The sequence below is a fragment of the Achroia grisella genome, unplaced genomic scaffold, assembly GCF_030625045.1.
Source record: "Achroia grisella isolate CSIRO2021 unplaced genomic scaffold, CSIRO_AGI_Agris_v1 utg1086, whole genome shotgun sequence".
Lineage (NCBI taxonomy): Eukaryota > Metazoa > Arthropoda > Insecta > Lepidoptera > Pyralidae > Achroia > Achroia grisella.
In genome coordinates, this window is record NW_026712572.1 from 1,495,979 (window position 1) to 1,509,070 (window position 13,092).

General features: G+C 35.6%; 2 protein-coding genes across 4 annotated transcripts; both read left to right on the plus strand.

Annotated features, from left to right (window-relative positions):
- Positions 1-684: 684 nt before the first annotated feature.
- Positions 685-1,801, plus strand: LOC131843765 (uncharacterized). Its single transcript, XM_059192511.1, has 2 exons — positions 685-805; positions 1,471-1,801. The coding sequence occupies exons 1-2, from the start codon at positions 706-708 to the stop codon at positions 1,776-1,778; spliced, it is 408 nt and encodes a 135-aa protein (XP_059048494.1). The 5' UTR covers positions 685-705; the 3' UTR covers positions 1,779-1,801.
- A 592-nt stretch (positions 1,802-2,393) lies between these two features.
- Positions 2,394-11,647, plus strand: LOC131843415 (RNA-binding protein 4.1-like). 3 transcript variants are annotated; one of them, XM_059192062.1, is made up of 4 exons: positions 2,394-2,525; positions 2,598-3,394; positions 5,647-5,706; positions 11,524-11,647. In XM_059192062.1, exons 1-4 carry the CDS (start codon positions 2,517-2,519, stop codon positions 11,540-11,542), a joined length of 885 nt encoding a protein of 294 aa, XP_059048045.1. In that variant the 5' UTR covers positions 2,394-2,516; the 3' UTR covers positions 11,543-11,647. The 3 variants fall into 3 exon arrangements, 2 of the variants coding, with proteins under 2 accessions (XP_059048045.1, XP_059048036.1); XR_009357553.1 differs by having other exon boundaries at positions 2,395-2,525; positions 5,647-5,803; XM_059192053.1 differs by lacking the exon at positions 11,524-11,647 and adding an exon at positions 8,952-9,684 and having other exon boundaries at positions 2,395-2,525.
- Positions 11,648-13,092: the final 1,445 nt, after the last annotated feature.

The window sequence follows — 13,092 nt, forward strand, 5'->3', positions numbered from 1 at the left end:
GGCGGAACACCAGTGAAGGATGATAGGATGACTTCATGTCAGAACAGTTTGCCCATCGTGACCAATTTACTAGAACTGATCATGATGCTTTCCAGGACCTCTTGGAAGTCGATGTCACTTCCTCCACCTGTAACAAGGATAGTAGGCCCATTGCTAGCAAAGTACTATGTCAAGTTGACCTTCACGCGGTTCCTCCTGGACACATGTTAAATTCCTGGTGAATTTGCCGTCATCGTCATCAACTCATCATCATCCACTGGTGCCCCGCTAGCGTAGACGAGTACACCATTCCATTATCATCTCTTAATCCACAGTGACGTTTTTTGGTTTTGCGGCTGCATAATTGTAAATTTTACTCTAGAATAATCGACCTACTCTTCAAATAGAGAACGAATTTCTTAAATTGGTACTGTAATTCCGGAGTTCACTTTCCTCATAACAAAACCATTCATTCTTTATAATATTACTAGAGATTCGCAGTAAAAAGTTCATATTGTATTTTGGCAAGCGACCATATATTACGGCAAATGGATTTAAAACAAGCAATATTAAACTGTACGTTTCAAACCGCGCTGGACATTCACCGAATAGAGACGTGACACTCTATTTATAACTTAGTATTCGACGGTACGCAGTCAAAATCGCTATTGACCGCCATCATTGCCGTATCCAACCCGACTAGTGTAATAAATTTATATTTTAAATATGGGTATAGAGCGGAGGATTGGGACGACGCAGACGCATGTTAGCAAGCGTCTCTTCGCGACTATAGCGCTTTTTATCGGCGTTATTTGTATATTTGGAGGTGAGACTGATGGTGTTTTATGTGACAGTAATTATAATTAGTAATACTGTAAAATCATAGATATTTTTTTATCTGTGATACAGACATTTACACGTGCGTTTTGTGACATTAATATTGTTTTTTATATGAATATTAGTAACTGGTTGGACCCGTATAACATTATTTTTGTTATCAGTCTTCATAATATTAGTGTGCCGTTCTACTGCGGATCACATGGCTCAAAGCATTTCAGCGCGGAAATAATGCCGGCCGGGCAAGACGTGATATTTTTACTTGATAATTGTTTGTAACATTTTATTGTACAGTAAATACATTTAAAATAATAGGGTGCAACGATCTTGAGAAATAAGTTGTGCAATGGCGGACTTATCCCAAATGAGGGATTTCTTCGAGTCAACCTTTGTAATGATTGAAAAAATTTGTGGAGTGCTGAAAATAGATATATGACAATACCAACAAAAAAAGCAAACGCAATATCTATAAGTATATAAGAACTAGAATATTAAATAAATACTTAAGTATAATATATAAATATATTGTCTCATCAGTTGCAATTTAATTAATTGTTCTTTTTTTAATATATTATATAAATTTAATATCATATACTTTAGATATTACTGTAGATTAGTTAGATATCCTCACTACTATACCTAAATGTATTCCAGGGTATATGCTGGGTCGCATGGCGCATCCGGAAGTCAAAAGACCCAACGACATTATCTCATCAAATTTAAGCATCGCAGCAGATAATCTTTTTAAGAAAGTGAAACGTATGTCGCCGAAAGCCGTCCACCACAATGATCCGGAAAAAATACAGTCTAAACTTATAAATATATTCCACTGTGGAATAGAGTGTGGGACTATCAACAAATATAATTTAGCTGACTATATTAAACATTCGATTAATTACGAAGTATCTAAAATAATTAGGTTAATCAATAATGCAACTCTTTATTTGGAATCGTTGAGATGATATTAATTTATTACGATAATAATATGAAGAATTATGTGATATTTACATTAAGTGGCCATAACTATTTTATTAAGCATTTACCTACCTATTATATGTTGTGATTATGGAAAAATAAAATAGTATATAAAATTGTATTTTGTCTTTTATTTGAACAAATACACAATATTAATTCTCTTTAACATTTTCGATTTTCCCGCCAATATACTAAGCCAATCACCAATTCGCTGAATAGCGCGATTTAGAAGTCAGTCGATTCAGAAATATGAGTTCAAGGCAAATTATATTTTTAACTTAACTCCCGTTTTACTGTGGTTATTGGCTACACAATATGTAAATAATATTACAAATTAAATTGTAATTTTCTAAATATGCTTATGAATCGAATTAATTATAACAGAAAATAAAACAGAAATTATTATTATATAGTTTCTAAACAGTTTAAATTATTAAGTGTCAAATAGCTGTCACCAGTGACAATACTCGGCGATCATTGGTTTCACTATAAGCGTCATTACATTTTGACCAATAACCATTAAATCAAGACGCATACCGTTAGACTATATCCAATCACAGATTAGAACGGCCGGCATCATAACGGCGTCGTTCTGTCTCTGATTCATTCATTTTTCTTCTAACCTGCCCGCCATTTTGTAGCAAACCACCTGAACATTTCGTGCGCAATAACTTTTTAAGTGATTATTCAATAAATATAGTGTTAAGTGATTCAAAATATACACAATGGTCCCGGTGAGTATTTTTAAAGCTATATTTATATTGGAAATCAAAGGAGGTGTTTAAATAACTAAAATTACTTTGCAGCAAACGAAAGTTTTCGTCGGCAGCTTGCCTCAGGGCTCCAAACCCGAGGATCTTCGCAAATTGTTTGAACGCTTCGGCGTCGTCACAGAATGCGATATCATGAACAGATGCGGATTTGTGCACATGCAGACCGAGGAGCAAGCGTCGGCAGCTATCCGCGGTCTCAATAATACCACATTCAACGGCGCCGTTATTTCTGTGGAACGGGGACGTATAAAGGAGCGCGGTCAGCGAGGCGGTGGCCGCGGCGGTGGAATGCGTGGTGGTATGCGCGGCGGCATGGACCGACGAGGTGGCGGACCTATGCGTGGAGGAGCCGGCGGCGCCCGCGATGCACCGTACATGCGCGACTCGAGGCCTATGGGCTATATGCGGGGTGGTGATATGCGCGGCCCACCGATGGGTGGAATGGGCATGGGCGGCGGCGCTCGTAACGGAATGGGAGGCGGCTACGAACGCGGACCTGAGCGGGCACCGGGCGGCTACGACGACCGATACAACGGCTATGGTGGAGAAGATAGACGTGGTTTCGCGTTGATGGACGGTCGCGCACGTGACCCCTACGCGGCGCCAGCCCCCATGTACCCTGAGGAGAGACGCGGGTACGGTGTCGAGGAGATTCCAGTAATGGATGGATATGATCGTAGAGCTCCAATGTACCCAGATGAGCGGGATATAATAGAAAGACGCGCGCCAATGCGAGGTGCTCCAATACCAATGGTGTCCAGCTATGACCGTGGAGCGCCAAGGGCAGCACCCATGGGTAATGGCGATATGTTTAGCAGACGATCACCCATGTAAGTCATATTTTAATATTTGATCATTTCATTCGAGCATAAATTTAATCATAATTGACATTATCAAATAATATTACAAGATAGTAGATGTGATATCTTATTTCCCTAGAGACGCAGTGCATGAGTGTTATTCCGGGTGTCTTACCATCATTTAGGCTATCAGCTTGTTTGCCATTCCATGGCCATTCACCTTGTCTGGTTGACCTCTACATTTTATTTTATACTAGCCATACTTGCGACTTCATCCATGTTGAATTTTTCTAAAATAAAAGTAGCCTAAGTTACTCCTTATTACAAAATTGGTCAAGCCATTTCAGAAATTAGGATCTAACAGACAGGCATACAGACAAAGATTGTAAAAAATGTTATTTTGGTGTATGTGCCATATTTATATTCATAAGCATGTAGTAAAAATCGGTTTTTTAAAAGTTACAAACAGACACTGCAATTTTATTTATATGTATAATGAATTTCTTGTAAATTCAGTACCATGGGATAATTTGACTGACTACATACTGATACTGTCACCCCACTGATGGCCTGCCGGCATATATCACTAGAAAAAGTTGTGTGTGATTGTTTGTGTTCCCTTGGATGTTTTCTATGTATATTATGTATGTATTTACAGAAAAATTCTAAATATTTATATCAGTTGTCTAGTACCCATAACACAAGCTCTCCTTATATTTACATTTATGAATTGTCAAAAAATATATGTTAATTCAATATCCTGGAATAGTATGAATAAATACAATAATTCCAGTTTTTATATAGATAAATATCTATAGGATATATTGGGTATGGAGCCCTGACATCTTTGTCCTTTAATGGCAAAGCATGAGGCATACTATGGGTCAATGGTGTTGTAATGTCAATGACATGAACATTGACATTTATGAAATGAAAATGAACATAGATATATGCAGCAGTTATAACATTCAGGTGAACCATCAACTTGTTTGCCATTCCACATCCTTGGTAGTTTAACACACTGCCTCATTCCATGGTGTTTAGTGGTCTAACACACTGCATTATTTCCTATGGTTGCGGGTTCAATTCCTCGCATGGTACGAACATTAGTATTCAGTATGTCTGTTTGTATTGTAGATGTTTAATAACACTATACATCTATACATATAAATAAAATTGAAGTGTCTGTTTGTAATATTGAAATAGCCGTTTTTACTACATGCATATGAATAAATATACGGTACATATACCAAAATAAGATTTTTTATAATTTTTGTCTGTCTGTCTGTCTATCTATTTGTTCCGGCTAATCTAAACTCTCTGGTCTGGTAAACTCTGAAATGGCTGGACCGATTTTGACGGGACTTTTTTGACAGGTAGTTGATGTAATAAGGAGTAACTTAGACTAATTTTATTTTAGAAAAATAAAGTTAAAAACTACGCGGACGATGTCGCGGGAACAGCTAGTAAACAATATTAATTTATGATTAAACTACTTAGGAGTTTATCTTTATTTTATTTATCTTTACTTGTAATTTCAATGTGTATCTAAGTCTAATGAATCATTCCTAGAACTGCTCAATCACAATTACTTCTTTTACACATTCTGTAAATGGTATAATACTGTTTTCATCTATCTGTTGCTACTTTCTGCATTCTAATATCCGGTTTCAACAATAAAATAAAAATACGGTTTCATTTATGAAACCTACATAGTACCAGTATCAGTAGTGCATCCAAGTGACATAATTGTCCGAGTCCCCACCAACATGCTGCCCACCTTCATGAAGAATGACTACTGGCCAAAGGGTGTGGTGTATCGGCGCTACCGTGGCAGATTGTGGTCATCAGTGCCGTAATCACATGGACAATATATAGTTATTACTAGCTATACTCGCGACGTCCGCGTGGAACTTAACTTTTTTTTGTCTAAATTAAAAGTAGCCTAAGTTACTCCTCATTACATCAGCTACCTGCCAATAAAAGTCCCGTCAAAATCGATCTATTTCAGAGATTAGCTGGAACAAACAGACAGACAGACAGACAAAAAATGTAAAAAATGTTATTTTGGTATATGTCCCGTTTTTATATACATATGCATGTAGTAAAAAACGGTTATTTCAATATTACAGAGACTCCAATTTTATTTATATGTACAGATTATCAATAGAAATTAATAAATTTTAATATCATTCATATGGATTTTAGTCTGTAAAGTATTTATAATATGGGCCATTAGTAGCCTGAATGAAATAAATAAAAAGTTCATGTTTGTTTTCCAGGCACGGTAGCGGCTACGACCGGGATCCCTATGGTACACAACAGTACGCCCCTATGGGACGGTAAGAACCATTACTATATGCTCTCCACATTGTGATTGGGGACCAATGCGTAAATAGCTAATCTCATGAACAAAGGTGTGATGGAATTCCATTAGGTGTAAGTCAAGCAGTAATTTGTTTATATTAATTGTAATAAATAATACTCTTGATGTAGGTTTTTCACTGATGTCATATAAGGTTGTTAGGGAAGTTCCTTACCATTGTCATGAAACCGGTTCACATAAGATATGCCAAAACTCAGTGAAACATATCATTTGTTTGTAAGGAAGTTATTAATAAATTAATAACACACACAATTACACAAAAATAATTAAAACAATACCCAAGTATATATATCTTTAGCTAAATGCATATAATTTAATTTAATTTGAAATTGTTATTTTGTGTCATTGTGTGTGACTGGCAGCAATACAAAATGGCCACAATTGTCATTAGCATCATCATCCTAACAACTCATTATCATTGTACTACGGAACAAGGGTGTTATATGTGTAGGTTTTAGTTTACTAGCTAATCTCTAGTTATTTCCCTTGACTTCGTCTGTTTTTTGAGGTAACAGAAAGTCTATGTTTGTACATGTCATAGAATCTATATTCACGTTAAATTGCATTAAGATCCGATCTAGTGTTTTGTAGTGAAACGAACTTCTTAACATCCCATGGATTTACCAGTCCCTTAAGTGGCAGAGAGGGAAACTCTGAGCAGTTCCCGGAACTTGTGACCCGGGTGTAGGTTTAAGTGATCCCTTTGCCTACATACGTCAACACTTACTTTCATCGTGTTTCTCTCCTTGTCCAGACAAATCTTGTGTCCTGTCAATTCAGCTTTTGATAGATGTTCTTAGAATCCACTGCAGTTCTAGACAGGCCAACCTCTCGCTCCCAATTGGACCGCATATAAATTAACCACATGGACATTGGGTAATAAACAGACCGGCACGTAGGCACGTATCTATATTAATATACATTACCTCGCTAGTTAAGTACCTCAGTGGTGTTTTATTTCGATATTTTCTTCACTTGTACCTATATTATATAAGAGTAATCTTTTTTGGTACATTTTCAAGTTTCTTTATTATAGAAATGAGTTTGTAGTAAGTACGTATATATTTCCGTGACGAAATTCATTGTACAAACAAAAAACTATATAAAGAACTCAAAATAAACATCTATCTACTACAGTATTCAGAATCTTTAAATTACTTACACGTGTTGAAATATGGGTGTAGATTCAATAACGGTTGGAATTTTAACACTAATGGAGGTCATAACGCTTCCAGCAGAGTCGACAGGTTTCTGCACTGAATGTTTTTGGTTTCGTACATGCTAATGGTAGTGGAATTAAAGAAAATAATATTGAGGAAAGAATTTGACCCCAAGTGACGAACTCATTAGGAATCGATAAAAGTAATTCCTGTATGAAAGAATTATATACATTGTTAGAATCAACAATCTAGTAGAAATCCGCTGTCTGATATGCCATCGCAATGCATATAGTAAATAAATAGCTGTAGTTTATCCCACTAACTTAAAGATAGATATTATACACACGTAAATAGAGAAAGTTTGGGATATGTTGCGAGCTGCCTGAACACGTTAGGGATATGAGTGGTAGGGTAGGGTCACTTCAGAAATCAAAATATAATTATTAGGCAATCAACTACTTGTAAAAGACCTAGAATCTAGAAGACTTGCATTAAGAAGTTCTATGAACTTTTTTAGCATTAGGAAGTTCTATGAATATTTATGATACACTAGCGGTCCCGTACAACATTGTCTGCGCTTACTTGACATCATTACATTTCGCCAAATTTCATAGTATCTTATTAAATTGTAGCCTATGTGTAATTCTGATGTAAGCTATATTACTATGAAGTTTCATCAAAATCCGTTAATTAGTGTTTGCATGAATGAGTAACCGAACATCCATTCATTTATTTATTTCTTTATTAGAAAACCAACAACTTATAATATAATATATTAAATCAACAGTACCTATCTAGAGAGAGCCAATAACAGGTTTTCAGTGACTTATCAAAAGAAAATAAAACAGAATGTGGCAAACAGAAAAAAGGTTACTTTAGAAGTACAAATCTACAGTGTTTGAACATTATAAATTTCACAATACATAAAACTAATATAACAATTACTTTTCTATTAGTTTTATGTATTGTTTATTCATACTCATTTTCTTGTTTATAATATTAGTAATATTATCACTAACAATACTAACTAACACTAACAAGATCATAATAGTCAATCTTGTTAATAGTGCTGTATTGCGATCAACCACAATGTTTAGCTGTACATGTTTTTGTTTTTTAAATTTACTAGCCCTGAACTCCATATCCAACATAACAACATATTATACAGGGTTAGCTATAAAGGGTTCACCAAGCTGAAACCCATTTATAGTATTCTTGAATGAGACTAAGTTGAAAATTGTAAATTAAAATCTTGATATAAACTATCTCGGTCAAAGTCCTTCAGTTTCATAAGTATTCTACCTGCCTTTGAGGTTTATGGTATATACCCTTTACAATTAACCTTGTAGTAAAATAAATCATTAATTTATTCATCATCATTTCATCAGTTCTTTGGAACTATATAATACATAATCCCATCATCGTTTTTTAATTAATATTGCTACTAAATGTAAATTTTTTACAAAAGTTTTTTTTTAAGTTTCTATATTCTTGAATTGAGTTCAAAGATATGTAAGCATTTATTATAAAAAAACATAAATTTTATACTAATTGCTATACAAATGTAATATAATTTGTATAATCGAGAAATAAAAAAAAAATCTATATGGCTTTTACACATTGGTCCCGATAATGTTAATAATTATCAAACTTCAGCTAACTTAATGCGTTTTTCGTCCTAAAATCAATTTAATACTACAATACACTTTTACATTGCTGCTAAAATATTGGACGAATCACAGCTAAGGTATATTTCATTCTACAAATGTCTCTATTACGCTGCTGTCACATTATCTACTCGGTGGGATGCCTCTTAGTTGATAGTTGAAATGCGAAGTCTATGGTCACGGATTCAACCGTCGGTGTTATTAGCGCCTGATTACTATGTATACCAAGCGAAGTAAGGTTGCGTTCGTCAGGACGGCCATGTTTTTCAAGGCGGAGGGAGTGTTTTAGTGTCGCTATGAACTAAGAGCGCGTCCGCTCGAGTCCGATGTGGCGGGGCTGGTGGCAGCGGCTGAGCGTGTGTGTTTGTATGTAGCGGGGCCGGCGGCGCGGCGCGCGGCGGTAGAGACGACGGCGGCATGCTCCCGCGCCGCTACTGACTTACGGGCTCCACGCCGGCGGATAACTAGTATAAGGCGAAGATTCAAATCGTTGATATGCCCTGACCATAGCTCATTTGTAGCATTATTCTTCTAACGAAACCTGTTACGCGCACAAAGTGCAGAGTAATTAATGTTCAGATGTCGAGCCCTGATAATTGTGTCGTCTCTTTCTCTCCTGCGACAATTGTATCTTAAATAATTATTCCTGAATATGTTTATCAACGGAAGGTGATATAGTCGCGTATTTATACCACAACCATTTTTTATTTGTTTTACTAGAATGATTTGTGAAATTTTTAAATGCATAGAATGCTATTTTGAGAGATTTTTCTTGGAAAATCCATGACGATAAATCAACCAACTCACTGTTTATATGGGCTCTGATTTAATCTAGTGAGATCACGGTGAACATTTCAATACGTCCGTAGTAGGGTTAGGGCATATCTACTATTGCAATCTTTGGTACAAGTAGGATAAGTCCACGTGAACAAACTGTCTATAGTCTTCCCGAACGGTACACGTATCGGAGCGTCGCGTTGCGTTCGTAAGCGATATGTGGGCGGTGCGGACGACCGTAGTAGGTTCGAGATTATACGGTAAGCCGACGTAGTATTAAGAAATCGAATCATCATGTGAAATTAAATTAATAAATGAAACTAATTTGGAGGTTATATTTTCATTTTACCTAAATCAGTCGCCGTATGCGGACAGCGTATCGCGACACGAATCCATGTCGGTACTTAATATAAGAATTTAGTTTAAGCTGTAAAATTGTCTTATAGATTAAACTTTTTGATTGGTATATTATACACTTTTAATTTAATTCCATTTCTTTACTAAAACATCAACATTTTGCATGTATACACTCGATGTTTTTAGTCTATAGCTTGAAACTGCTTCGATGGTTGCGGTAACTCAACTGTATCTATGGCTGTGATTTTATTACAGGATTAGCGTGTAAATGCGCAATAATACGTATATACACTAGAGTATTATATACCCAGTGTTCTGGTCTTCTGATTAGTGGTGTTGAGGTACAGGGGCGCGTTCACGTATTACCTAAAATTATGTCAACTCATGCCACAGATACAATATTATTGATATCTTCCTAACGCTGCCGAAAAAGGAGCAAATCCTTTTGTTCAGTAATGCGATTAAGAATGAGAGACTACTGTTCTCAGGCTGTACTTTGCCTGATCGTGACGTCAGCGAAATAGGCAGAGTTGGTTTGAATTTGTGTGAAAAAATATAGCGATCGATAAATAATTCAAGTACATACATTTAAAAGCAAGTCCGGAGCAAGCTACAGTAAACGAAAGCCACAACAGGACTATTATACACGGAAAAAAACAATACGAGGCTGGCGAAAGAAGGACCGAATATATACACTCGTTAGAACCGATAGTTCAAGTTCGTGCGGCCCGAAAGGAAATTTATGAACGTTGTCATTTCTCTCGAGATCACCATAATTTTGATTGTTTAGTTTGTTGCGGACTTGCTTAGTTATTCGGAGATGTTGCGATTAAATATGATTTGTCTTTAATAAAGGTTTTGTTAAAGCGATTAGCAAGACAGAAGCTTAAAAGCTGACTGTCACAATCGCAGCAGTATAAGGGGACGTCCTATATACAAATAATTATTTTTTTATTACTTAGAAAAATATATATCTTTGAACGCGCCCTGTACCATTTGAATTCTCAATGAACCGAGGACCAAAGATTACAGAGCACACCTGCATTAGTAACTCGAACTCTACCGCTAACTAGGCTCATCATAACAGCGGTGCGCAGACGCTAGGCGCAAGTTCGACTTGCTCTGTAATCCGTTTCTATTTTAATGTGTACGTTGCGAGCATCTGCTTTCAACCAGAAAGTGCGTGCGAGTCGTTTCAGAGGGTTAGTTGCGGCTTGACGGCACGTACGAGTTACCGGAGCCGCAAATACGATGCAATGACGACGTTAGTGTTAGGCGACGACACCAGAAGACAGCAATGCGAAAATTGACAATCGTAAGTACGGCATAGGAGCGTTACCGAGTTCGCACAAGGAACGGCATGCTCGATGATTGTTTGTAACGTCTGTGGTACCGGTTTAACGGTATACGTACATTTTGTACTAAACGATAGTAACGATTAGCTACGTCAGTTTGAAAATATAAATGTATTTAGCTCATATAATTTACATATATATCGTATCAAAATCGTCGAGTTTGAAGAATTCGATTTTGTGCCAATATGCGGCATGTACATGTTTACAGTAGGTATGTCTGTCAAGTCAAGACGTTATAACTTAAAATACGCACAAATCAATCGCATTGCGATTGAATATGATTCTCACATAATCGTACATACAAAACTGACGTTTTTTTAATTGCATAATATCCTGAACTCTTTTATAATATAAAAATGGAGCTACTGAAATATGACATTTGCTGTGTCCTTGAATGGTGACCGCGTGTAGGCAAACGACGTTATGGGAAATTGCTAATATTATTTGCATTTGACAGGACATGGCCCGGTGGTTGAAGACAGCAATTTGAAAAGAACTGAACCTGAGCAACTGATATAGGACCTTATACAGGATTTGAGGAAAGGAGGTACAAAGGAGCAGTATCTGAATTGTAAATGCAAAGGACATAATAAATTACTATGTTCAATTTATTGTTTAATTTCAATATAATATTTAGCGGATTTGAATATTATATATTCTAATTCGCTAAATTAGTAATAAACACAAACTCAAAAGGTCCTTTCGTCATCACTATTCCTACCGTTCAGTTCGTTAGCTATTTCAGTTTATTTTTTCTAGTTAGCAATATAATACCAAAGACATGTAGGTCCCTTTGTCAAAGAAAAAAAATAGTAATACCAGCAGTGTACCGCTGCTGTTCTATTGCTTTGGATTTTTCTCGATATTTCTGTTTAGTGCCCATATCACAAGTCCTGCTTACTTTGGCGCTATGTGAATTGTCCTGTTGTTATTCAATTAATGGTATATAAAAGTAAGGTAAGGGGTGGGCAGACAATCCAGTAAATACGATATTAATTATTTAAAGAAACCACTAAAAATCCAAAAAATTAACATTTAGCTCAACGTTAATATCTAATATTACATGCATAGCCTTGCTCACTTCTCATTTCATTCACCATAAAAAAAAACACCAGATAAATATTGAATTTATTTAATTAGCATATTCAAAATATATTTCACAATATGAGATTAAAACTTTGCTGAGAGAATTCAATAAACTTATCACACTTTGTACTCAAGCAAAGCTTCATTTGTCCACTATTACAATAATTATTATACTGCATCTATAAGCAGGAGGTATGTGAACACAGCATCGTGGCATATGGCACTGGATACCGTTAACAAAGTTTAATTAAAAAAAAAACCATAGATGCCATTTTTAAATAATATAAAAAAATATTTTTCTAAAACAGAGATCAATCAAATTTCGGAATTTTTTCATAGCAATCATGCAATTTTTTTTATTGCCTAGTCTCCACATTATCACTAGGATTTCACAAAAATGACAATTCTAGTGCAGTGTCTATATTGCAAATGTTAAGTCCACTGCGCACTTACATCTAATAATACTTCATGAAACTAATACGATAAACGAAAATATTATAATTAGCAAATGTTACGTGCTATTGTAATATTTGGTGGACGGTAAAGTAAAGTGTACAAGAACACTTGTAGAACATACCATTGTTAGAAAATACTATTATAAATATGAGTCACGTAAAAAAGCCACTTATATCTGTATCTAATAAAAAAATATGTTTAAAATCTATGTATTACTAGTATTGCGTGTAAAATGTAATTTTGATTATAAATATTCAATTATATAAACAATTGATATAGAAAAGGAATATAATTATTTAATAATGTAACAAAAAAGAACTTTGGTGCAAGTAGCCTACAGGTGTGACCTAACTGGACTAGCATCGGTTCACAGATCACTAACTTATAAAACGAATATAACATAGCAGAACGCTGTATGATCGCTACAACTTTAATGACTTCTCACTGTAAAATCTGGGATTATCGTAACACGGAACAAACTGAA

Excerpts from the sequence above, each read along its gene's own strand:
- LOC131843765 (XM_059192511.1), top strand. The coding sequence starts at position 706 with ATGGGTATAGAGCGGAGGATTGGGACGACGCAGACGCATGTTAGCAAG. Across the intron at positions 806-1,470 it reads CGTTATTTGTATATTTGGAG|GGTATATGCTGGGTCGCATG; the intron begins GTGAGACTGATG and ends AATGTATTCCAG.
- LOC131843415 (XM_059192053.1), top strand. Across the intron at positions 3,395-5,646 it reads TTTAGCAGACGATCACCCAT|GCACGGTAGCGGCTACGACC; the intron begins GTAAGTCATATT and ends TTTGTTTTCCAG. Across the intron at positions 5,707-8,951 it reads CAGTACGCCCCTATGGGACG|CGGGGCCGGCGGCGCGGCGC; the intron begins GTAAGAACCATT and ends GTTTGTATGTAG.